Source organism: Euprymna scolopes, chromosome 8, assembly GCF_053919585.1.
Source record: "Euprymna scolopes isolate OS-2025 chromosome 8, ASM5391958v1, whole genome shotgun sequence".
Lineage (NCBI taxonomy): Eukaryota > Metazoa > Mollusca > Cephalopoda > Sepiida > Sepiolidae > Euprymna > Euprymna scolopes.
This window is the reverse complement of record NC_136489.1, coordinates 93,424,725-93,451,405: the sequence shown is the minus strand read 5'-3', so window position 1 is coordinate 93,451,405 and position 26,681 is coordinate 93,424,725. Positions and strand designations below refer to the sequence as shown.

At 33.5% G+C, this 26,681-nt stretch overlaps 2 protein-coding genes across 6 annotated transcripts in view; one reads left to right on the top strand and one right to left on the bottom strand.

Moving 5' to 3' along the window:
* LOC145283638 (zinc transporter ZIP13-like) overlaps positions 1–13,378 on the bottom strand; it is a 215,771-nt gene extending 202,393 nt beyond the window's left edge. Inside the window, exon 1 of the mRNA XM_080132597.1 lies at positions 11,033–13,378. Within this exon, the coding sequence (XP_079988723.1) occupies positions 11,033–11,624 (592 nt within the window). The 5' untranslated portion in view covers positions 11,625–13,378. The remainder of the gene's footprint in view (positions 1–11,032) is intronic.
* LOC145283636 (F-box/LRR-repeat protein 12-like) overlaps positions 1–26,681 on the top strand; it is a 738,609-nt gene that overhangs the window by 88,255 nt on the left and 623,673 nt on the right. The window contains exon 1 of one of the 5 annotated variants that reach the window (XM_080132589.1): positions 25,663–25,806. The exons of the other annotated variants lie outside the window; for them this stretch is intronic. Within the exon in view, the coding sequence (XP_079988715.1) occupies positions 25,711–25,806 (96 nt within the window). The 5' untranslated portion in view covers positions 25,663–25,710. Of the gene's footprint in view, positions 1–25,662; positions 25,807–26,681 lie in introns of those variants that run through there. 5 annotated transcript variants of the gene reach the window in all.

The following is a 26,681-nucleotide window of genomic DNA, read 5'->3' as shown; positions in this document are numbered from 1 at the left end:
CCACCTCCCATTCATTTTAATATATACTTCAAGATATTTACTTAATTAAGGAATCATTTAAATGTGTTGGATGTTGTGAGATATAAAAATGCCATTGCTTGAACACGATCATATGATGTGAGTGATAGGGATCTTTTGAAATAGTTAAATAAAGAGAGAATCAAAGCAGACTGGTTGCCATGTGTGTACATTTTTCTCTATGGCCATCTGAAAAAAGAAATAATAATGAAAGTTACTAGGAAATTATGAAGCAACCCACAAACCCAGCCGGTAATCGTGAGAGTAAAATTAATAAATTAACACTAACTGAATTACCTGATGTCGATCAAGTAACATATATATATATATATATATATATATATATATATATATATATATATATATATATATATAAATAAAATGGGGGAGTTAAAGGAAGAAAATAAGATCAATTTTTTAAGAGGAGACTCATCGGGATAATGCAATGGTCAAATTGCTTTAGAGCTTATATAGAAATATGTATATATATATAAACGTCCGATCCCTGTTAAATGTTACCTAGAATCTTTTCTTCTGATGAGAAGTATTAGGCTTCAAAATACCATGATATAAAAAGCTCTCACTTATCTAACACCCGTAATTGATATATACCCTTACTGAATGAATGAATGAATATATTCATTCAAAACATATTGCAAAAATAAAAACAAATATCATCTAAATTAATCGCGATACATCCAGACAGTTGAGAGGGATGGACGCGCAGATAAAGGGTTTAGGCTCATTACCGCAGGGTCCCGATTTCGAATCTCACTAGATTTAGCCACTCTGATGAGTTATAGAAGACGAAACACATGTCAGTGGATATTATTTAATTATATTAAAAAAAAATTATATATATATATATATATATATATATATATATATATATATATATATATATATATATATATTGTGCATATGTTAAGTATGTTAAGTACACCTCTGTGTATAAGGTTCACCTCTAAATTAATAAACCGATCATTATTAATTTTGGAACACAGATACAAGGCATAAGAGTGAATAATATGGGATATATTTAGCTTAAGTTCTAAGCAAAAAAGGGAAAAGACGATATAGAAATCCTTTGTGAAATTCGAATATCTGATTTTTATGAACTTTTAACAATGGGTATTAGACATCAAACAATAAATATTCTCCAAATTTCAGTTTCTTTGCCATATTTTAAAGGGATTTTAAGGGTACAATATGAATACAACCTTTCATTTAAATTTCAAACATATCAGATCTCCATTGAATTTGATCCATAGTCATTAAAATTAAACACCAATTAAGAAAGATTCCCTTAATTTCAATTTCTTCTTATAAGACCATTAAATGTTATATTTTTTTAATGGATTTTGATCAAAATAGGAATAAGGATTCTAGACATAAAGTTTAGTATCATCGATTTCAATTATCACAAGAAAACATAAAATTAATGCAAAACTGATCCGTTTGGAGAATTTATTTTCTTTTAATATATGGCTTAAATCTTTGGGAAATTAAAAGCAAAGAATTTAGTACATAAGTTTTCTCATAATACTTTGAGCCAGCTGCTCATGGTGTGATATGTTGAACTTGAATTATCTCTTTTAGTGTTATGCACTATTGAGCTCCAATCTATGGTCCCCCCTCACCAAACTTTCACAAGAAACACCCGTCTAGCAGAAAACACTATCAATAATTTCCCCCACTCTTTATCTGTGCCTAAACCTAAACGTAGATTCCATGAACTCTTTCTAAGAACTGCACGCCTATGGAATTATCTTCCGTTTTCCTGCTTTCTAGCTGACTACAATATGGTTGTCTTCAAGTCTAACGTAAGCAAGTTTTTGATGAGCCGTTCAACTTAAGGTAACAAATTTACCAAATTTCCATTACTAATGATTACTATATTGTCCAATTTCTACTGTACACTCTTTAACCCTTATCCTCGAGTGGCCTCGATAAGTGATGATGCCTATGTATATATATATATATATATATATATATATATATATATATATATATATATATTTTGAAACAATATTGTGTATTAATATGGCTAATAAGTTGTTTGTTAAAAATTTGTGGTGTCACCTGTGAAGTAAAGCATAAGGATATTTAGTATGGGAAAGGACTGTCACTGATAGATAGCAAGATTAAACATAGATAAATGAAACTGAGAATAGAAAGAGAAGAGAGGAGGAAAAATCTTGAATATGGCGCAGGTCGTCACAGAACGGAAACAGTTTAATTTAAAAATCACATTCTTGCCAAGGAACAATTGTTTGCATAGAACTTCTGAAACCAAGACCAAGATCTTTGATGGAAACACCTTGAAAAGAAAATATTGATTCCCCAAAAAACTGACACTTCAGAAACGCCAACCAACGAATTTATACTTTTCTTTAGTATCACTTGAAGGTAGAGTTTGTATAATATTTGGGGTTTGGTTGTTTGTTTTTTCAGCATATCTATCCTGTTATCTTGTTAATGCCAAATCTAGTAATTTTGGTAAAAGTTTTATGCTTCAAGTTCTTGACATATTCAAATATTTATTCGTGGTGTTTAGTTTGGTTGTTTTGTTTTTCAGCATATCTATCCTTTTCAGGTTGTTAATACAGAATCTAGTAATTTTGATTAATGTTTTTTTTTTTTTAATTCTTTATATCTTCAAATGTTTATACTTAATGTTTGGTTTTATTGTTTTGTAGAAGATTAATTAGTGCTTTTTTGTATTTGACTTTGCAAAACATGAGTGAGATTTGCAAAACGAAAGGAGAAAAAGAAACGTTAATGCTAACGTTTGGTGCACATTATGTTAGGAAGCCGGTATCTTCATACAGCCAGATCTGGCAGCACCAGATATAACATTTGGGGGGGGGGGGTCTTTTCATCATGTTTATGTTTAACTCATATCTTAAAGTGAATTAGATAGTACAATTTGATTCTGGCCAAATAGCTGAATAATACCATTGTCACTTTTATGGAACCCAAAGCAAATTTTTAAACAAGTCCATGTGTGAAAAGTCTTTCTGAAGGCAGATGTCATGGTGTTTAGCTGCTGACAAGAAACGCGCAGATGAAGTAATTGCAAAGAAAACAAAATCTTTTTGAAAACATGGGTCACCACATTGACAATAAAAACCTACATATGGAAAGTTTCTCTCCAGCGGCATTTTATTCACTAAGTTGTTCTGTTTTATAGCATTGCATGGAGAATGTATCATTAAGCTTGTTTGATCAGAATGTGATGTGTTTGTTTACAAAATATAAATCATAGATGTAAAAAAATCAAATGAATGTTTAAGTAACCCTTCTTATTTAGAATAAGAGATCATAATGTATAATTATATGCAGAAGTAAAATGTAGAATAACAAACAAAAAACCTAGCTTAACTCAAAGTAATAATGCAAGTAAAATTTAAGAATAAATAAATAAAATTTAACATGAATAGCAGATTTTTGATGTCATGAAAAATTTTCAGGTTTGTAACTATTGCAACAATCTCATTAACATGGATGAGTAATCAAGAAGGTGTAAATTTGGAAATGTCTTCTACTGAAGGAAATATCGACCTGGATGTAGTATATAATTGAAGAAATTCTTGCTTCCCTTATTTTGTCATTTAGTCTTCACATTCCGTGAGCAATGTTTTTGACAAAGGGAGAAAAATTGTTATTTTCAGAGTCTGAATCTATTTATCTAACACTTATTGTTAGCTGATTTTACCTTGAAATTGGTCTTTTTTAGCTCCTTACATTAAGTTGCTTAGTTTTGTTTGGAGCAATTTCCATAAAAAAATTTTAATTTTCAAATTTTTTATGCAAATGGCTCAAATTGATAATTTACATAAATGACTGGCTATTAAGAATCAAATATCGCTTTGACAGATCAATTGCTATTTATGTCTAACAAGGAAAATCCAACAAGATAACTTTGTATGTTAGCTAAATGTTGGAAGTAAAAAATAAAGATAAAAAGAAGATATATAAATATATATGTCCTTTCGTTACAGAGAATTATGGTACAAAAGTGTTCCACTTAGCATAATGCAATACTCTTCTATAAAAACAATTGAATTCTCTAGGTTATCAATATCGTAAACTTGTAAACAATTTAATTAAATAATTTAAGCAATATAATTTCCTCCACACTCTGCAACAGCAGGTTCATTAGCTTAGATAGTAAGACACTCAACACTAGTGGTTATGATTGGAAGTTATCTGGCATCTGGCTTTCGATTCTCAGGGTTGATATGCTTGTTACGTTTAGCCAGACTGATGAGTCGTTAAATAATGAAATGTATCTGTGAACGACTATATTCAGGCAAAACAAGAAAAAATAGAATTTCTTTTTCTTTTCTTCTTTTTGTCGTAGGTGCAATGACTACCCCAAGTTTTTATTTCTGCCTTGCTCTGTTGATCACGTCCTAAATAACTAAAATTTTCGTCTAGGAATCCATTATTATATCATTCATAAACTTATGGCATAAGCCGGTTCGGGTTAGATTAATAAACTTATGGCATACACCGCTTTTTGTTAGATTAATCAAGTTAAGAAATGTTGAACCTAGTCAGTACCAGATGGGTGACTATTTGGGAATACTATGTGTTATATGTGAAAGGATGGCGACACTTCCTTGCAAAAACACTAGCGTCATCAAAATTGGATTGCGTTAGTTAATTGCAAAATCCTCCATATAATGTCTATATTTGTAATGTGAAAAACATGAGGTTGTAATACACAACATGCATGTATCTATAGAATAAATACAAATGAAAATATTTTTTGTTTATCTTTGTAAAAAATATATAAAAATAAAAAACACGAGTTCGTGATTACTCAAATCTACTTAACACTTTTTTTTTTCATTGACTTAAAAAAAATGAAAACAAAATTAATTATGGTTTTCAACTGGGTGTTCACATGGATCACTAAAATCCATATAACATTACAGTGAATCCACAGTTTTTCTTTAAAATAAACTATTAGCATAAGTCCTTTAATCTTTCTTTAATTGAAAAATAGAATTAGTCATAAGGTGTGCATTAAAAAATAAATTAAGAGGAAAAAATTAAAAAAATAAATTGTGAGTAAAAAAGATAATTAACCACTACGATTTGTTTTTACATTTAATGAACTGCTACTAATAAAACACATTTTTTTTTCATATATACAATGGGGACTGAGTTAGACACAAGGTCAGATTTTAATGTAGGGAAAAATGTCTAGCTCCTCATAAAAGGACACCCTGAATTGAGATACAAAAATAAAGATTGTTCTCAGTCGAGAAGGATTTCTCCCCCCCCCCGACCGAGTATCAGAATACTTATAACAGATACTACACTTTGCTCCTAGCCAAATGTCATAGTGTCATTTACAACAGTTTTTATTCTGGCTACATATGTAAATTTATGAATTTATTTTGAAGTTGAAAATGTTAATGTTATATTAAATATTGATTTTTTAAAGAATAAAATCGTACCATTTAAATATATGATTTAAGGATAGTCTTTAATGGGGTATTTAAATGTCAATTACAATACAAGCAAATGTCAATTAATTTGAAATTAAATTGACATGTGATAAATTATTTTGAGTCATGTCCAACGTCCACTATTGATTTTATCTATATTGTTTTTAAAACGTGGTTGTGTGTGGGGGAGTCTGTGTATGGGTGGACGATCAAAAAAGTTGTTCTATCAAAAAAAAAAAAAAAAAAAAAGAAAAAGAAAAAGAAAAAAAAAGTGTCTTTTCATGCCCCCCTCCCTTAGTACATCCATTAAAATTAATGGGGTGGGGTGAGAGAGGGATTGTTATCTTTATTTTTCTAAACCTCCTCTTTATTTGTTTTTGCAGACCTGAGAATTGTTTGGCCCTCATGAAGAAGGTGCAACCAATACAATTATGCTGCATTTATGGGATTGAATTTAATTTTTTCTTCTTATAAATAACAGAATCATAAAACCTTTCAAAAATATTTTTGTTATATTTCGGAATTTTTGCGATGAGTATTAATAATTTGTATTATTTGTTTTTGTTATATTTATTGAAATATGACAGCTTTCCACATTTTTATTGTATCATTTCAATGATAAATTTACTATTTCTAAAACGAATAATAATATATACAAGGCAGAATCGACCCTCAATAGAAATTAACTTCCAAAATCCTGGTATGATATTACTTTTTATTTTACGTTATAAAAATTTCTTATTTACTTGTCTCTCCCCAAGTTTAGTTTTTTTAATGTGAGATGAAATCTACCTCCATAAGAGAGACACAGTGGATTGAGAACAGAAAGTTTTAAAAGTGTTTAAATCTAGGAAAATTTCTCCTCCCATGTCTAAAAATAGAACAGATACTACAAGGGTGGGGTTCGACAGAACCAAAAAATCGCGTACACCATGCTCAGGCAGGGAATGCATACTCATACTTGACTCCTTTTCGTACACACGTCTGCTACTTTTATCCACCCTTTTCAATTTTTCAAAAATCGTAGAATGTAATCTTTCTTTTTCCAGCACATCTGATTTTGATCTTCAACTGGTGCTTGAAGAACATGATCAGTTTCTGATCAGCAAAAGATTCAACTCCTAGTCATCTCTTGGATGTGATGCCATGGCCAGGATTACAAGAAACACTTTCTCCCTATCCTACTGTAGCCCGACGGTGTCGATTACATAGCATAGATTCAGTGGCAGAGGATGTCATCATATTGACATACTCCTAGAACCACCGGAATTCACAGCATTCAAAGCATTTCAATAATCAAGCATTTCTTCTTTGATCGTCACAGAAGGGGACAGTAGAGTGAGACCTCCATTCTCGAATTGTGTTGTATGGTATTGATTGATGCTCTGGGCCAATTGCCAAGCTAGAAAGAACTCAGAGTTGTTGAGAAGACTCATACCTAGCATATAACTGAGACTCCAATTTAGAGTGGATCTCCTCCTCCTATTACCAAAACTACTCGATAAATGAATTATTAGCTGTACCTCTCAATAATCTTCTGTGAAGTTCCTTTCTAGAAAACCCGAGAAAGGTTACTAGATTGAGGAAGCTATTGGAGTGTGTATCCGCACTCTCTGAAGGACTGCAATTCACATCTTGGCCTATGACAACCATCAACCGAATGGTCAACAATGCGGTCAGAAAAGGAGTTATTGACTGTGAGGTTCCATACAGATTATTCTGTCAAAGTTTGACTCTGGAAAATGAGTCTCTTGGCATTTCAATATGTTAAATCAGGCATCCCCAAGCTTCCCTCACATGGATGTTGAATACAACGTATCTTTCTGTCCGAATGGCCCCAATATAAGGATGTAGAGCAGGGCCGACAGCAGACAGCCCTGATATATTAACAGAGAGATGGCGAAAGATTGCGAACACGTTTCGTTTACTTAAACCATTGCCATCAGCAAGCAATACAGAATAAAAATCCATTTGCAGAAGTTTGGTTTAAAACTAGTGGTCTCTAAAACAGATGCCAAGAAGCAAAGGTCGATTATCGAAAGCTTTTGACTACGAATCAGTGGAAGTCGTAATGGATGAATCTCCTCTTCACAGTACAGTTCTGCTTGAGTTCGATCAGTTCTCCAATAACACCATGCAACAAGTTCGATGGGATCTTGGCCAAAATCTTAACTGTTGTTAGAATAGTAATGGGTCCGCAATCGTCAAGTTACTCCCTACCATGCTTGTTCTGCTTTTTCTGTACTCTAATCACACCCTTGGTAACTTGACCTGGGGTAGAATTCTCTTCAAACCAATATGTGAACACATATGTAACAATCGGTACAAACAATTCATAGGGCAGACCCCATCAAATCCCGGTGATTTATTGCAGCCGACCTGCTTCAGCGTAGTCAAAATCTCACACTCTGTAATCTTGCCTTTGCAACGAACTACTCTAACCGTATTGAGGCGGGGAAGGTCAACTAAATAGTTGCCAAATTCCTGGACCTGGAAGTTGGACAGTTAGGTAAAACACTTTAAAAAGGTTCTGAAATTCCCTGCAGATCTTCAGAATTGATTCCAAGGTATGTCGATCTAAGTGCTTGACTTTTTTCAATGTATCTATTCAAGTTATGTTTAAAATTGTCCTTATGCTCATCCGCATCAGAGTTCACGACTTTACACTTTTGATCGGAGCTTAAAAGTCGAAATGTCTAAATAAAAAACTTTAGAAACTTTTTTATTTGTTTCGAAAATGATAACATTTTTTTTAATTCATTTTATTATGTTGTCATTACTTCCTCAGTCAGAGAAGGAATGAGAATTGGCATATCGCCTTAGACACTCCTATTGAGGAATACCAATGAGACTAATTACGATAAATTTTGGTAAATGAGCATAAAAGCGAGTGAACCCTTACCTTCTTCTTTCGTAAGTTTTAAACCAATTTCTTTTATATTTAAAAACCCTTAGATTTATAAGGAAATTAAATAATTTATAGAAAATGCCTGATTTATATAAATTTCATATATAAAAAAAGTGTATTTTTAATTTTAAAACATATACAAAACAATTCGTTGAAAATTACGGAAGTAAGCAGAAATAGTGTTCAATGGCATTTATATAACCTTTTACCCAAATTTGTACCCATTGAGAATACCCATTTTTTTTCTAGATGAGCTGGCTTCACTACTATAAACTGTCCTTATGTCTGACTTTGCTGCAGTGGAAGGCAGATAAACCAACTCTCATACACCCTGAAAGTGGAGTCTTAAAAAATTAACTTTCCTAACATTTTTTTTTTTTTTTACATAGGCATCACCGCTTATCAAGGCCAAGAGGCCACTCGAGTAAAGGGTTCAAGAGTGTACAGTAGTCAATTAGGTAATATAACATTTGTGTGACATCCCATATGAAACCGAACGATGAACTTTTGTCGAAAATCAAGTAAATAAGTTAAAATTAAAAAAAAATATGATAGAAAATAAAATCCAAAATCAATCCAAAACAATGATTTACATTTATATAATCCAGCTTTCATTGTATTTTATTTTGTTTTAAAATTTGTAAGTGAGAAATAAATATTTTGACTTAACTTAAAAAAAAAAAAGAAAAAGATTCAAAACAAAATTTCAGTTTCATAAACACACACATTTTGTTTTAATTATCAATAAACTCGGTCATAAATAAATAAGGGGATAAAATATTTCATAATGTGAATAGATTCGCCTGTTTCGTGTTTAAACATCCAAAGTCCTTTCTGTTTTGTTTTGTATCATTGTTGTTGCTTAGCGTTCAGATGTGTCAGTTTAGAAAACAAGGCGAACTTTAATGTCAACAAACGAAGCCACGTGAGTTTTGAGAAGAAGGGAAGAAAGAAAAGTTAATATTATTATAGACACATGGACACGAGAAAGCAAAAACAATGAACAAAAAGATAAATGAAAAAGAGAGAAATACGAAAATAAAAAAGAAAAGAGAAATGAAAAGACAAGAAAGAGGAAAGAAACGAAAAAGATAAAAATGGGAAGAAAGTAATGGAAAATAAGAAAAAGAAAATGAAAAGAATGTGAAAGAAAAAGGAAAGGAAATAAATATAGAAAGAAAAGAAATGGGGAAATGAAAAGGAAATGAAAAAAAATGAAAAGAGAGGAAAGGGGGAAGTGAAGAAAAGAGAAATGAAAGTGGAAAAAAGAAAGGGAAATGAAAGGAGAAAAGAAAGAACAAAAAAAGAAAAAGAAAAATAGAAAAGGACAAGGAAAAAACGAAAGATGCCAAAGTGATCTTACAAAGAAAGTCGTAGAAAAAGAAAACAGGTAGAATAATAATAATAAAAAAAAATGTTTAAAACGAAAACATCGAAGTATGTAGCAGAGGAAGGGAGATTCCAAGTGCTTTGCAAGTGCATCATCACTCGCAAAGTAATCTCAGAAAAGTTTTAAAACGGCGATCCCGGGTCTTTAAGTGCCATTAGGCCATTACTGCTTTTATTCTGTTATTTTAGTTGTCAATCTTATTTTTGTGTGTGTTAATTTGATATACATTTATGGAGTTCAACACAACACAAATGAATCTTCAAGTGAGGGGGGGGGGTGGATAAAATAAATAAAATAAAATCATAATTAAATACAAAATAACATTATTCATTAAGATAAAATAAATAAATAAACAAAACAAAAACATTTTTTCCAAAAAACGCTTCATCAACACATTTTAACGTAAAAAGTAAAAACCGTAAACAAATCTCCAAATACTTCAATTAACTGTTAACAACAAAGATACAATTATCAAACATTGTTTAACGCTGTGATCATTAATTAAAAATTAAAATCGCCAAATCTTGGACTTTAGTACTCAAAGCATAAAGTAAAACTTGATAAAAAAAAAAAGAAAAGAAAAAAGTTCATTAAAAGTGTTGGGGAAAAGGAAATGCTAAAAGAATGTGAGCGGCAGGTTTTAAAATGACACGTGCATAAAACAGGAAAGAATTATATTTACCCCGCTCCTCACAAAAGACTTGTGACACGAGGTCGGTTGTTCGGGCTAGGATCAAAGTCTAGTATCTGTTCTGATATTACACAATATTTTCTGTACTCGGTCAGTAAAGGAGAAATCCTTCTACTGAACAAATTTTTATTTTTGTCCCAATCCAGGATAACCATTTTTGAGGAACTGGATTTTTTCCGTATTAAGAATTGTCTAACTTGCCCTCGTAGGGAGACAAGTAAATAAAAAAAAACAAGGTCGGTTTCAAGTGAAGTCCCTACCCCAAAGGGAACACTGGATGGTTACAAAAATAGCTTGAATCGAACCCATCTGCATTTCCCGGAATGTACTTCAGGCGACTAACCAGAAAACAACCCCCTCTCCCTAAGGAAGAGGCTCTTCCTTACGGAGAGGTAATGCCTGGGAGACCGAGACCAAACAACACCATACTCCACTTTGTTATCAACCTGAAAACCGTCAAAAATGTTCAATGAATGAAAAATTATTTTCCTTTGGACAGTACAATAAAACAAAAACAAAAGAATTAATTAAAAAAAAAAATAATAAAACAAAACACTTGCCTCCTTCCCTCAGGGATTGTCCAGCCTCTAAGGGGATTAAGACCAAAGGTAAAACTCCAGAAAGACCGACAAATGAAGCAGATATCAAAGTATATATCCAAGTGCTGATGTCTTTCGGTTGTTGACGGAGTCTATCCGCAATACCTCCACCACCATCATGATTTCCCCCACTTAAACCACCATCACTGTCCGAAGAAAATGATGCTGCGGTCCCTATCTTCTCTATAATTGTCCGGTCGTCATCATCGACATTTCGATCTGCGATCGATTTGCTGTCACTTCCTGGAGAAGATGGGGGAGGAGAGGAATCGTCATCTTCTGCACCTCTTCTTACCCCATCCCCGCTAAACGGGGATGAGGAAACGGTAGATTCGGATGCCACGTTGTTGGAGCCAGATGAGTACTTAACATGATGATGCGGTTTGTGATGCTGATTCGAAAGATGGTGATGATGATAATGATGGTTGGCACCAGACCCCACGTTCTTACTCCAAGATGGCTTCGCACGATGGATTTCACTAATTACCGATTCGAAAAACAGCAGAAAGACGAAAGAAATTAAAAGTATCGCCCGACGACGACACACCGACATATTCCAGGAGGTGTGAACTCCTCACAATACGCTACTGCAGTAGTACTAGTTTTACTACTACTACTACTACTACTACTACTACTAGAAGAAAAAGAAAAAGATATTATAGTCCAATGAAGATGATATACTACTACTAATATTATTGCCACCAGTTGTAATCAGAGTCATATATACAGAACATTTGTAGCGTTTAGTAGTTATCGTTGTTGATGCTGCCAGCACAGATTATTTTATTTAGTTTGGTGGAAAGTCTCGTCGTTTTTTGTTCTTTTTTTTAACCGCTTTTAGTTTGTGACTGACGTAGAAAGAAGACAACTCGTATTGCGTGAGCAGAGGGAAAATGTCAGCCTTTTATATCCACACACTTAACCAGGACGATGATGATGAGTCAAGTGATTGTACGGAGTTTCTTAGATTGACGACTAAAACGGAAAGAGCTAGGGATGGATTGAGGATATAATAATCACCAAAAAGGAAAGAGAGTCAGTTAGTTTTTCTTTTAGTTAAAACGGAAAAATCCAGTTAAGTAGTGCTAACCAATATAACCATGAATCATTTTTTTTTAAAATTGAAGTCGAAATGAAAGAAAATTCGACTCGAGTAATTAACGAGGAAACTGTGACTCGACTTTCAACAAGTTGAAAAAATGAAAACAAAAACAGCAATGTTATTTAATTGCATATCTGACGAAATCACTAACTTTAGGCTTTCCAATTTTAATTTTTGCACTGTTTAAAGACCAGAACAAATAATGACTTAATAATTAATTTTCTACATACTATGTAATTAATTTATTAAGTACGACCAGTTAAATCAAGTCACTGTTTTTTAAAGTGGGACACGACAAAAATCACAAAAAGAAGCACTAAAGAAAAACCTAAAAAAGAAAAACGAAAAGCTACCTACCTAAAACTACAACTGCTAACTACATACGAGGGTCACACACGCACTCCAGTTTATAAAAATAAACCACATACAAGAGATTCTGATTAACGAATTCATTTCATAAACTTTATCATTTGTCCTTTACTCCTAGTCTTGCTTTTGGCTAACAATTGTTACTCGTTTCTCTTTTTTCCTTTCTTTTCTTTTTACTTCTTATATGCACATCATTAGAAAGTGATTTAATGATCACAAATGAATTTAACTTCTAAAGCTTGTTTAGTTCAGTGGGAGAAAGGCCAAAGTATACATACGGAGAAAAAATGTATTTGCGTGGAAGAAACCCAATACTTTTACGGCCGTGCCTGTGCTGTGAGCAAAGCCTCCATCACAACCACAGACATATTTGGTTGGCAAAAAACGTTTACCCAGTTGAATCCATAGGGAGCGAGACAGACGTGCAACAATTATTTTAATGAAAAAGAAGTCAGCTTCAATTGTTGACTTAAAAAAAAAAAAAAAAAATACAATGCATGTCATTGTTTTTTTGTTTGTTTATTTTTGTTTTTACATATATCGTAAGCTTATTATTTTTCGGGACTTGCAAACAATGAGTTTAACTTTAGTGAAAGAACGGTGATAAAATGAATCTCCACATATACCTTCAACTTTTGTTATTTTATAGTCGTCCACGGAAAACTCGTCCATTAAAAATTCGTCCATATTTGTTCGAGAGGAAAACTGGTCCATTATTGAATAAATATTCACCTGAAAACACATTTTATGAGTGTTTTGGAAGGGGATTACAAACCCCATAATATTAAAAAAAATATTTTGCTTGTCTACCGTTGTTAAAAAAAAAAAATAAAATAAAATAAGATTGATTTTTCTAAGTGTTCGTTTTCTACCTAGCTTTGTAAATTTTTAATGATTTAACTCCTTTTAAAGCATTTATTCAGTTTTAAAAAATACAAAAAATGTTCGATATGGTGATTACATCTTGGGAACGCCCCCCCCCCCAAATTATCCACTGACACGTTTTAGCAATACATATGTCGCCGCTCCCCATTTAGGGGTACCAAAATTGGTCAAAGAGAAAATTATTCCCAACTCGCATTGAAGTTAAAATGCACTTTCATATAAAAAATTGAATTCATTCAAAAAGTATCGCAAAACAAAAACAAATAGCACACACACACATACACACACACACACATATATACACACACACAAGATACCGTCAATAAATTCAGACTTTTTTCGTATTGCCACTTTTATTGATAGTACACACATGAAACTCTAGTCCCCTTCAAAGTAATCTCCTCTGGCTGCAATACACTTATTGTACCATTCTAACAACTTCTGGAAGGCTCCATGGAAGTCCTCTTGTGTGAGCGTGTCAATGGCCCTCGTCACAGCCTCTTTCATCTCCTCAATTATCTCATAAAGACAACCTCCAAGTTTTGCTTGAGCTTAGAGAATAAAAGTCACAGGTAGCAAGGTCTGGACAATAGGGAGAGTGAGAGAGTCTTGATGCTTATCTTGGTCAAATAGTCTGATCTTCTTTTAGCACCCTTGGGACAAACATTGCGCAAATCTTCCACATCTTCAGTTCCTTGCAAATTGTGTGTACAGTTCCCACACTGACATCAAACTGTGCACTTATTGTCTCTATAGTCACACAACTGTCCTTATCCATGAAATTCTTTATTTGGTCGATCAACTCTAGTATTCTGACTTCCTTATTCTTCTCACACCTCTTACCATTCCTCACAAACTCTCTGCCTTCCTTGAATCTCTTATGCCACTCAAAAGCTGATGCTCGATTCAAACAAAATGGTCCAAAAGCAGTCTGAAGCATTCCATACGTTTCTGTGGCATTTTTTTTCTAAATTTAAAACAGAATTTTATTGCATATCGTTCTTCTAAAGTGTCCTCACGTCCAGATTACACTTTTGAAATTCACCAGCTGTGACAATCAGGCGTTAGTAGGATGTATTCCAATTCCTGCTGTAGTTGTTCATTTGAAGCTGAAATCATAAAAATTGGTCAGTCATTTCATAAGATGTATAGCAATAACATACTGAATTTTCAGGAGTCGATGATAATTTTAAATGCCTGTAGAAAAAGTCTAGAAACTTATTTAAGGCATCTTGTATATTTAGTTATACGTTTTTAAAACGCTATCTGGTCCAGAAGCAAATGATCATTATCACTTGCTGGTCTGGAAGCAGGTGACCATTTAACGTTAAATTTACACGCAAAAATGACCCCCACCCTACCCATACTACAGTCTAAAATATATTTTTTACAAGAATTTATTTTGTTTATTTTTCCAAATGTTTACATATATTCGTCTAAAAAAATAGAATCTTATTTAGTTTGAGTAGGGGGTAGCATAGGCTACAGGGTTACAGTTTTACCAAGCTAAGTCACAATTTACTTAAACAGGTCTTTAAATGATTGAACTTTATTCCAAATATTAGAATTCCTATTTTTGTGAGATTTTAATATAATTAAACAAAAAGTAGGGGGGGATGTGTGTGCATGCGCGCGCACACACACACACACACACACACACACACACACACACACACACACACACAGTAAAGAAATGTTTAAATTTATTCCATATACATTTAAAAAGATCAAAATCCATAAATCCATTACGTTAGAATATTATTTGCATAATATTTTTTTAAATCTCACTTCGTGCGTTAAATAAATAAGATAAATATAACTTCCATGTGACAATAGGTGACGTGTATGTGTGATTAATCCTACATTACATCATTTAAAGTTCATTTGTTTTTGTTTGCGTGCCTCGACATGAAGTCGGATTTCAATGTGAAGAAAATCCAACTCCCCAAGATGGACACTCTGTATTGAGGGAACAAAAATAAAAATTTTAGGATGATTTCCCCTCTTCTGAGTGGAGACAAAACAGATAGTACACTTTGATCCTAATCGGATTGTAGCAGTCATAAACATTGACAATTCTTTCCTCTTGGGGAGAGCAGCTGTACAGAGATCTTCACCATTTTATTTTTTGGCAACCTATTCCTAATGGTGTATATATCATTTGTTATTTATATAAGAGTTTTTTTTTTCCATTGGAGATCATTTGGCTGCAGATTATCATAGGAGAATCTGACATTTTATGTTCAGATTAATCTCTATAGGATGGTGTAGCCTAAAAATTAATAGCCGGACACAGACAGGTACATTAAGTAATGTGTGTGTGTGTGTGTGTGTGTGTGTGTGTGTGTGTGTGTGTGTGTGTGTTCGTCAGCATTTGCCCTAGGAAAAAATTAAAAATATTATTAAAGTTTAGAAAAAACAATTTTAAAATATTGTTTTTTCTAACTGTACCATTTGAGTGTGAGTGTCAGAAAGTTTCTCCTCCACTTACAATCTAATATAAAAAGGTAGCATTCCAATGGCAAGTTCCATCACAAACAGCCCCTATTTTAAAACAACTTTAATAAAAGATGAGTTCAGTGTTAAAAACATTTCTGCTTTGTCGGGGGGGGGGGTCACACACACAACTCATAAGGCAGTTTAGTTCTATATAACTGGAAACTGCAATCTCTACATATGAAGTTGTTTTATGTGAAATAAATACATTTCAGTCACTTTACTACTTGTAATATGGAGAAGGTGGAGATAATCGCTCATGCTTCAACGAATTCAGTGTGAGGGAGATCACCTCTGCCGCCGGCAGCGTGTTTCAGCTATTTGTGGCAAGAAGTTGGGGTGGGGTGGGGTGGGGGTGAGGAGTGCACAAACGCTTTTAAAAATTAAGTGAGATTTTCCTTTTTACCCCCATCAGGCACCGTATTGAAGTTGAATAGTAGGGTCAACCGGGTCAATATCCCAAATTTAAAGAGTTCCCCCCCCCTAAAATACCAGGCCAATCTAGGTTATACTCATCCTTGCCTAGTGATACTACAAAACAGAGGGAATTTTTATTTTTATGCCAATCAAGAGTAGTGGGGAAGCTGGATTGTCCTCACATTAAAAACCGACCTTATGTCTAACTTTGTCTTCATGGAGAGGGAGCGAATAAATAAGTACAAGACACGCAAGAAAATAAATTAAGTTAAATCCTATTTCCGTCACGTAAATAATTTAGAATGAAATATGTTTCTGCATTATTCCCAAACAACTTTTTATTTTACTTAAACTTTGAGTGATAGCAAATTTCATCGTACACATGAAATTCCAAAATGAAAAATTGCACGCAAAAAAAAAGAAAAAAAAAAGAAAAAAGTAATCACCATCTTTATAAACACGTTGAAGCATAAGCTAGCAAAGGAGAAACGATAATTAAAGTTCATAAGTTTCTAGTTGAATGTCTTTAACTTGAGTTTTTCTTTTGCTAACCTCTTTCTTCAATTGATTGTTTTACTAATGTCTCATAACTAGGCTATAACTTTTCATTGTTTTGACTCTCGAGTGTATATCCGTTGATATTTTATATGTTTTTATATAGAGTGATGTGGTTCTCGGTTGATTAACTGTGTCTAACTGTGTCGGATATATACTCGAGATTCAAAACAATGAAAAGAATATGCTGTTGTCATAGCCCTACTTATAAACTATCAACACTTGAGGATAAGGATTATGAAGTGAATATATTTGTCAGTTGAAAACATTAATTCTGCTCCTTTTGTCAAAAACATCGCCCGCATGAAGACTTGCTAATTTTTAAGTCGACTTTTGTTTTCAGTGAATGGTATGTAGAGATTTTCAATCCCTTCATCATACTCAACATCATAAAAATAGGAAATAAAGTGTTACTTGTGAAATTAGTTGAGATGGCTCCCAAGGGACTTGAGAAGTTGGTAGTGAATACTGGCGTCCTTATCGAATCCTATACTATCCACACACCTTATGAAAAATCAAACGAAAAAATAAACGAAACGTTTATGTTTATATCTTTTCTCTATTTCTTATTTGAGTGACGTGTAAGAATACAGAATATCTTTTGAAAAAAGTCTTTTCTTCGGCCTTCTTCAGTGTGCGGAAAGGGGAATTGTGTGCACCGTGGGAGAAGAAGGTAATGTCAATGAGAGGGTGCCGTTTAAGCTTTGAGGTGGTCGGTAACTTCGCTGGCAAAGTTCCTATTTACAATGCCTCCCCACAGGACAGAGTTAGACACCATGGTCGTTTTTTAATGTGGAGAAAAGGGACAAAAACAAGAAATTGAAGTGTAGCATCTGAAGAACAGATACTACACTTTGAGGTATTTATTTGCTCCCCCACTGAACAAATTAGGCACAAGGCCGATTTTTAATGTGAGGAGTGAAGGGGAAATGGGGACCAACTCCCCGGAGAGTAGGGGAGTTGGATAGTGACAATTGGTATGAAGGGTTGCCCCTACATTGACCAAGGTCTTATATGTGGGGTTGCCCCCACATATGGTCTTTGTTTGCAGTATCTGCCGGAAGAGATACTACACTTTGATCTTGTCTCGAAAGTTGACCGTTCTTCAATCCCTGAGCGAATCATAAAAAATGATGTGCCACACACACACACACACACACACACACACACACACACACACACACACACACAGAACTTTAATGCCTACTGAAGAGAACTCAAGTGTCTAAGTTCTTTCTGTACAGAGGTTTTACAGAACAACCTGTGATGAGGATATTTTTTTCTTCCAAGTAAACTCTGACTAAATATTCAAAATCACATAGTTTTCATGGCCCAAATAAGATCTCCACGGTTTGGCTAACACATACTAGTTTTTATGAGGAACTAGCTTGGGTTCCCGGCGTTGCCCGGGTGTTTGGAGGTGTGTGTTGAGCCAAAAAAAAAAAAAAGTGGTGATAGGCAAGCTGGCTCGAACTTGTACCGCAAAGGAGGAAAAGAATGTGAAAAAAAAAACCCCCAAAAAAACGTGACGTCTTTGCTGTTGCGCACATCGCCAAACCAGAAGTGACGTAGATTTAAATTACGGCTAGTCAATAGAAAAGAAGTGTGACATTCAAAAATATTCAGCGGAAAAAGCGATCCCTCCTTGCAGAAAAATGCCCAGTTGAGGGTGAAGGAATTAATGTTTTTAGCCAATTTTTTGATATTTGTCGTCCGAAGGGTCGAGCTTCAAAATGATACCAATCTCGTGAAAATCTGTTGACTCTGTCGAAAGTTTAGGCAGGCATACAAACGTATATACATACACACATACATGTAAACAGACAGGTGAGATTTATATTATAGATGCTGCACTTTCTCCAAGTGATATAACCTCAAGTAACAGCACGAAGCTGGATACTCCACTAGACAAAGATAATTCTTATGCTGAAATCCAGTAAGACCAAGAGACCACAAGAAATGTATACTATAACTTTTTAAAATGGTCAATTGAGGAGAGGAAAATTATATGCCCATCTTAATTAACGAGACTTACTTTTAGCAAGATACAATTGAAACTTGTCCGAATGGTTATGAAACAATTGTAACACAAAAGAGATACATTGTATAATAAAACATGGGATATATGGCTGTCTTGGTTATTGTGGAATTATAATATATATTTACTATTATATAAAAGTCACTTCATGTGTGTGTGTTCCCTATGGGCTCCGAAACTGCTGGGTCGATTTTTTTAAATTTCACACATATACTTGATGTGTTTGGGAGTGTTCTTACAAAGGTTTTGTATCGGAATGCTTCTGATAAGTATTAAACTTGATAATTGAAAAAAATCAGATTAAAGAAAGAAGTCCGAGTTTCACTCAAGTAAACACTTTTATACAGCCAAACATCACAAGCACATTTTTGAAGTTTTATCATCGCACAAGCAGAAAGACCCAGTCAATAAAATCAACTGCAAATTCTTTGATAAGACGAGGGTGTGTTTGGAATTAATGTTTCTACTTAGAGTATAATAAAACCATGATACTTGACTTCTGTATTTTAAACTTTAATTCAGACCATGATTTAAAAATAATTTAAAAAAACAAAGAGTTGGTTCTTTGATAAGACAACAGAGTGTTCAAAATTAATGTTTCTGTTTAGAGTACAATTGAAACATAATACTTGTATGACTTTTGCATTTTAAACTTTAATTCAAGCCATTGTATAAAAATAATTTTATAAAATTAACAGTAAGTTCTGTACAGTGCAATGTAGACTATATATATATATATATATATTCGGTCTACTGTATGCTCTGTCTTGTGGCAGTCATCTGCACCCACAAAGATTAGCAGTAATACCAAAAGTATGGTTGGTTCTACACAAAGCCTTCATCACTATAAACAAATCATCTGTGTGGATTTCCAAACAACTTATTTGTTGTAGCAGAGTCTCATTCATATGTCGAAATTGGCAGGAGAATCCATATATATATATATATATATATATATATATATATATATATATATATAGGGTGGAGCAATTAAATTGTCGCCCTAGAAAAGATGACATGATTCCATTTCCATTAGTTTTCATTTTTGTTGCAGACAGTCTATGAGTTGGCCAGTTGTGTACAAATCCCAAGAGCGATTGGAGCCTTCTATCATCTCTAAAAGTGACATAATGTTCAACGAGCGAGATCGGAGATATGCCGTTATACAACTCATATTCTCTACTGATCCAAGTTATGACAACAGGGCCATTGCCAGCACCCTCAAAATGCATTGCTGGATTGCCACAAAAAACAGGGACTTGCCCAGAGTGATGAAAATAAAGTTTCCGGCCACGGTTATGGTTTTTGGTGTGGTTTCAAGTGAGGGCCACATCATGTCATCTCACATCTTCAAAGTCAGCTTGAAAGTCAACACCAAAGTGTACTTGGATGTGCTGAAAAGCATGGTGTTCTCCTGGTGCAATTGGGTGGCTGCTGGCAGACCGTGGGCGTGACAGCAGGACTCAACATTGGCCCACAAATCCAAAGAAACCAGGCTTCAAAAGGAGTGCTACAACTTTGTACTCTTCTCTCACTGATCCCAACCTGCTGGACTACTTCGTTTGGTCATACATCGAGAAATTCACCAACATGAATCACATCAAAGAGCCATTGGACTGCTAAATAGAAAAACTGAAATTTCATGTCGAAATTAATTTGGATGAAGATGAAAGAACACATTTTAGATGAATCCAAGTGACTTTCTAAGAAGCTTTGTCTGTCGGTATGCCAACCTTCAGTTTGAAATAGTATTTTCTATAAAGATTCAATGAGCGCATCTTAAGAATTTTAAAATTATTTTTTGGGAACCGTGCAGCTTCTGTTAATTCTCTTAAAAATAAAAATTAAGGTCTACTGTTTTTAGTTGATTACATGTAAACAACTTGAAAAATAAACGGTAAAAAAATAGATAAAAATAAAAGAATAACAATATTTTAGACTTTGGAGTGAGGGATCACTTTTCCATATATATTTAATGTAAAATGATCACCCAATTCCTGACTGTCCTTAAAAACACTATCTAGTGTGGAAGTAGGTAATCATTACAGTCTGGTGACCTGTAAGTGGGTGATCATTTTGCATTAGATTTTGAATTAAATGTGAATGTGATCCTACACTCTAAAGTCTAAAATCTTGTTTTTTTTAATATCTTATCACTTACTTCTATTTTATTTTATTTTTGTGAATTATCAGTGCAATTTTTGCTTATATATTTTTGTCATTTTCTAGTTAGGAATTTTTAAACAGTTAACATTGTTTCATGAGAATATGATAAAGTATTATTTGAATCTAAATAGCGGATAACCTAGGTAAAACCACGAAAAAATATTTTTTGTGTGAGTATGAGTGTGTATTTATGCAACAATTTATCCTTTAAATGTGTTCTAAATAAAAACGGACATTTTATAAATTTTAAAAATGGCTGAATAATCAAAAGAGCACAAAAATTGTCTAAAATTCAACATGATGAATTTGAAATTTCAACCCATTTAGGTTATTTTTTAAAAAAATGAATCAAATGGTTAAAGTCCAAACTCATAAGACCTATTTTTAACCAAAAAAAAAAAAAAAGAAAAAGAAAAAAAAGAGAGGCCTATTTAGTATAATAGTAAGAGTGTTTGTTTATAGATTAGGAGACCAAAGTTCAATCTTCAGCCGTCATACCAAAAGTTCCTCTTTATTAAACATTCATTATTATAAAATGAGTATCCAGAATAAGTGATGTAATTCTTGGAAATGAATGGCACTGTCTTCTACATCTCGGTGTAGTAGGTAATAAAAAGGAAGCCTTCAAGTTGCCCTTGACTATGGCCAATTACTATACTATTTTTTTACCACTAAAATACCTTTCTACAATCACTTAGGTAACTAGAGTGATTCCTCCAATAAGTGGTTTCAACAGAATGTGCCCACCCCCTTCAAATAATTAATTGAAATAGCTGTGGAAAGACATCTCATCAGTAAGAGCTGTGACTCTGAATGGACGTCACACTTACTGAACTTTAATAACCTCCCCACCAGAGTTTCATCTGTGAGGTTGTCTATCAAAATAGATCCCCTATTATTCCTGAACTAAAGAGTGCCATCACAGCCGGCATTAGGACACTGTCAAGAGAGAAGCGTTTCAAAGACATTGTCAATTTTGCATGTCATATTCAAGAGTGCACATTTGGCGCACATTGAACGATGATAAAACAAAGTCTGTTGGACATTCATGATTGAAACTTGATGGACAAATCAGGCATAGACTAAAGTTTGTTTGTACCAAGTATGATTAGATTACAAAAAATTTATTAACACTTACATGAAAGAGATTTTTGGAGACGAGGGTCATCCTATATATTAGGTTGGACAGAAAGTTCTTGCCATTTCTTAAGATATTTCACAGGACTTTTCTGAAAATGTTGTTGGTCTTGTTTGGCTGGACCTGAATGGTGTAACCCACTACATAAACTTAGAGCTTTATTGCTAACAACGTAAGAGATTAGTGGCATAAGTATATCCATACTATGGTACTATTCTATTACTCTAACATAATATTTGGCTGCATACATTATGAGCAACATGTGAAAATCAGTGTCCACCTGACATTGTATTTACACATACAGGATAATCAAGACAATATTGTTATATAATTATAGGGAAAGTTTAAAGTTTTTATAGAATATTTTAAAGTCGAGCACGCATCATACGTATTTGTTATTTTACGCTTGTTTTGTTTTGTAACTTGTCAGCAAGGAAGTTTGAAAGTGAGGGAATAACGAGATATACAGAGAGAAGAGAGAGTAGGGTGGGGAAGTACAGAGAGAGAGAGAGAGAGAGAGAGAGAGAGAGAGGGTGGGGATTGGTTGGTTGTTTTTGTTTTATGGCATATCAACCCTTTTCGGGTTATTTAATGCCGAATCCAAAGATTTTGGAGAAAAAATTTTTAATAGAATATATTTGTTGTTTTCAAGTCGGTTTCTATTTAACCCATAGTTGGAACCCTAACAGGTACTACCACTCCGGGTCAGAGTGGACCTGGGAGCAATGGTAATTAAAGGGTGGCTCCACACTCCCCAAAGCCCGCAAGCTGGGGCCTCACCATCGGATATAGTTTAAGGTCATATCCAGAACCGAGAGGGTGAGGAAGTACAGAGAGAGAGAGAGAGAGAGAGAGAGAGAGAGAGAGAGAGATAGAGAGAGAAGGAGTAGACATGAACAGAAAAGGTCGGTCAGCCCCAACTATAAATAACTATGGCGACAATTCACCTTTGCTGACACTGCAGTAAACACACCCGGGTAAGGCCCCTCCCCTCTCCTCTGCCATGCGCAGTAGAGGAACAGGAAACGGATCTTTTGGAGCCTTCTTCCTCTTTAGCGACGGAGCTAGACGCATATTCCATCCCATCCCATTCACCTCTTTTTGTCATTTTTGTCTTATTTTTTTTTCTATTATTGCACGCATTGTCTCTCGCCGTTCCCAGCGTATTCTGATGCGTAACAATATGTGCAATTAAAAGGGAGCATTTTTTATGCCGGGAAAATACTGTAGTAAAGTTTTATTTTTTAAAAACATGTATTTAATCATTAATTTAAAAATGCACCCGTTTTAAAATTATCCTTGTAATAGTCATCAACTGCCAAACTGTGGCAATTATACTTTATTCTGTGACATCAGCAGCTTATATTACTTTAGTGGAACAGCCTTCTATTTATGTAGGCCATGTTCGAATAGTTAATTATGCGTGTTTACCAATGAAATATTACAAATTATGGAAAAACTTTAATTTATAAAATTGAAATTTGATGGGTGATATATTTTGTTTATACTCTTTAAAATATACTTTGGTGATGGTCTAAATAAAAGATATTGGTGATAGTCTAAATTAATTGTCTATGTTAATGAGATGAGAAGAATTAAGTTAACAGATATTATATTGTGAATCATACACATTCATTTGAAATAATTTAATCTGTTAACACTGGAAATTATCATGTAGAAAAATAGAAGTTACCTCCCTTAGCTATAAATAAATTAAGAAACAATTACAGTCTACATCAAGAAATGTTAATTCGTTAATTTTCGAAATTATAATGGAAATTTACGTTGTAATTTTTGTAGTTGTAACCGACAATGGATATGGATTTAGGGAGACACAAAACAAATAATTTTTTTAACTGTTTTTTCACCCAAAACAAGACACAGTGTCACTTGGATGTAAGGGGTTACTATTTGGGACAAAATTTGCAGGGATACTATGTGAGAAGTTGAGGGACAAGATGTCTGTTTACATTACACTTAAACTTCAGCATGTCGGTACAGTCAGTGAAGCAGAGACCCGAGAAGGAATTCTAAAGTCTAGCAGTTCGAAGGAAGAAACTATTCCACATCCAGTGATCTCTACAGTGTAGGGGTGAGCTTTTGTTGCCTGTCGAGTTAGTTGAGGATATTTATGTTGAAGGGGTTCAAGGGCTTGGAGTTCGTCGAAACACTTTCCATTAAAATACTTGTAAAATAAAGCACATCCAACATTTCGTCGATGGGACAGAGGTTGGAGTTTGGTTGACAGTGCGAGACCTATTAGGTAGGGGACTCTTTGCCAAATAGGAGTGAGAGACTAGTAGCAGATACACCAGCCTAAATGTGGCAACAATAATCCATGCATAGGCAAATGGTGGCCTTGTAAATGTACAGGATACTGTCAGATGTAAGTAACTTTCTAGCACAATAGAGAGAACCTACCTTATTCACAGCAGTCTTGGCAATATGTACATTTTAATAATAAAAAAATCACTGAAAATTAGGAATAAAAATTACCACTACAGTGTTTATTAAAAAATAATAAACTTTATAATTAAATTCATGTTAAAAGATTATATTTGTTTTTAATAATTAAAATTAAATTTATCAACATTAACTAAAAAGTTAGTTTCAATAGAAATAATTACAAATTTTATTTAAATTATTTGATAAAATGCATTAATTTATCATTATATTAATATATTTAACACACATTGAAAATGATTTTAAATTCTCCATCTGTGTTAGTGACATGCGAAGGGTTAAGTCATTAGATATTTTCATACGTTATATTGTAAATCACACACACACACACACACACACACACACACACACACACACACTTAAAAGTTTTTCTCGTGTCAATTTAGAGTTTATGAAAAACCAACCCTAATCTATTATGCTTTAAGCTCTTTTATAATTAGAAAAAAAAAAAAAAAAAAAACAAACAAAGAAACAAACAAACAAAAAACACACGATATATGGCTTCCACAAACTTGAAAATATATGCCTTAAAAGCCAATTCTTCTTCTAGCATTTGTTTCTACAATATTTTTAAAAATACATAAATCGCAAAATAAAATATTAAAAGACCCAAAGAATTATAAGTTCCTAAATTGGTTTGTGTTGGTGCCTACAACAAGTAGGTTCTTACAATAAATGCTAATGAAGTCAATTTTAGAGATGCCAGGCTGAAAAATGCAATTACGAACAAGGGGAGATAATTCCGTATTATCCCAATATTGTTATTGTTTGCCTTAAAGTAATAATAAAACAAAACAACCAAACGAAGCATTTTAATATATTCGGGAATTTTTAGGGGACAAATATGTAAAAATAATAATGCAAAAAAAGATAATATTTATAATTCATATATCATAAACGATGATGATGACGATGCCGCCGCTTTTCACGACGACCATGGCGACGTGACCTCTCTTGAACCGGTGTTCAGTGATTTTCGTGTCGTGCACGCCCCTTAAATACTTGACACCATGTTGAATGTATGCCATCGAAAATATTGTCATGTCAGTCAGTGGAGTTTATATTTCGAATACAACAAGTGTGTGTCTCCCACAGACAAACAGTCGGTAGGTTTACGTTCATCAACAATGTATTGCTCGTCGTCGTCTTCCTTTTAAACCGTGCCTGCCATCCGTAAACAGTAGACAGAATATCCCTTAAAAATGCTACTAGAATTCCTTCTGCTACAACAACAAAAACCAAACAACACTTGTGTTTTTCGTGTTACTGTTGTCATTGTGAACACAATCATTTTTTTTTCTATAATTTATTATTAATTTTTAATCTTATTTCAATTATCTTATTTATAGGCTAATATGAAATAGTATTTCTCTGTTGGCTTCAGTATTGTTAAATTAAAGTGGTTCGTGTTTTGTTTTCCTGCTCGTTTAGCCTGGTGCGTGGTGCTGGTGCGTTAATGAAGCACAAACGTTTTTGTGTTGCCATAGTTATATTTTTTATACTACTAAGCTCTACTTATGTAGTGAGCATTGTTGAAGTAAATACTGAAAAAAAATTATATACATAAAATATTATCTAATAAGTATATATATATATATATATATATATATATATATATATATATATAACATGAAAAACAAACTTCTCAGAAGCGGAACAGAACCGAATCAAGCACACCTTGTACATACAAATAGAGCGTTATAACAAATATTTTAAATGCTAAACAATAAGTCTCATAAAAACATACATACATACATTATGTGTGTGTGTGTGTGTGTGTGTGTGTGTGTGTGAGCTGACATCTATATGCTGTCAAATAAACCAATCAGTTTTTATTTATAGTTTATCATAGTAATTTATCTTTTTAATGATCGTAAATAGGCTACGTTTTGTTTAGTTGGGGAAAAATGAGTATTCATTAAAAGGCGGTTATTTTTATGCAACATAGCGACTAAACAACAATGATAAAACTTACTTTCAC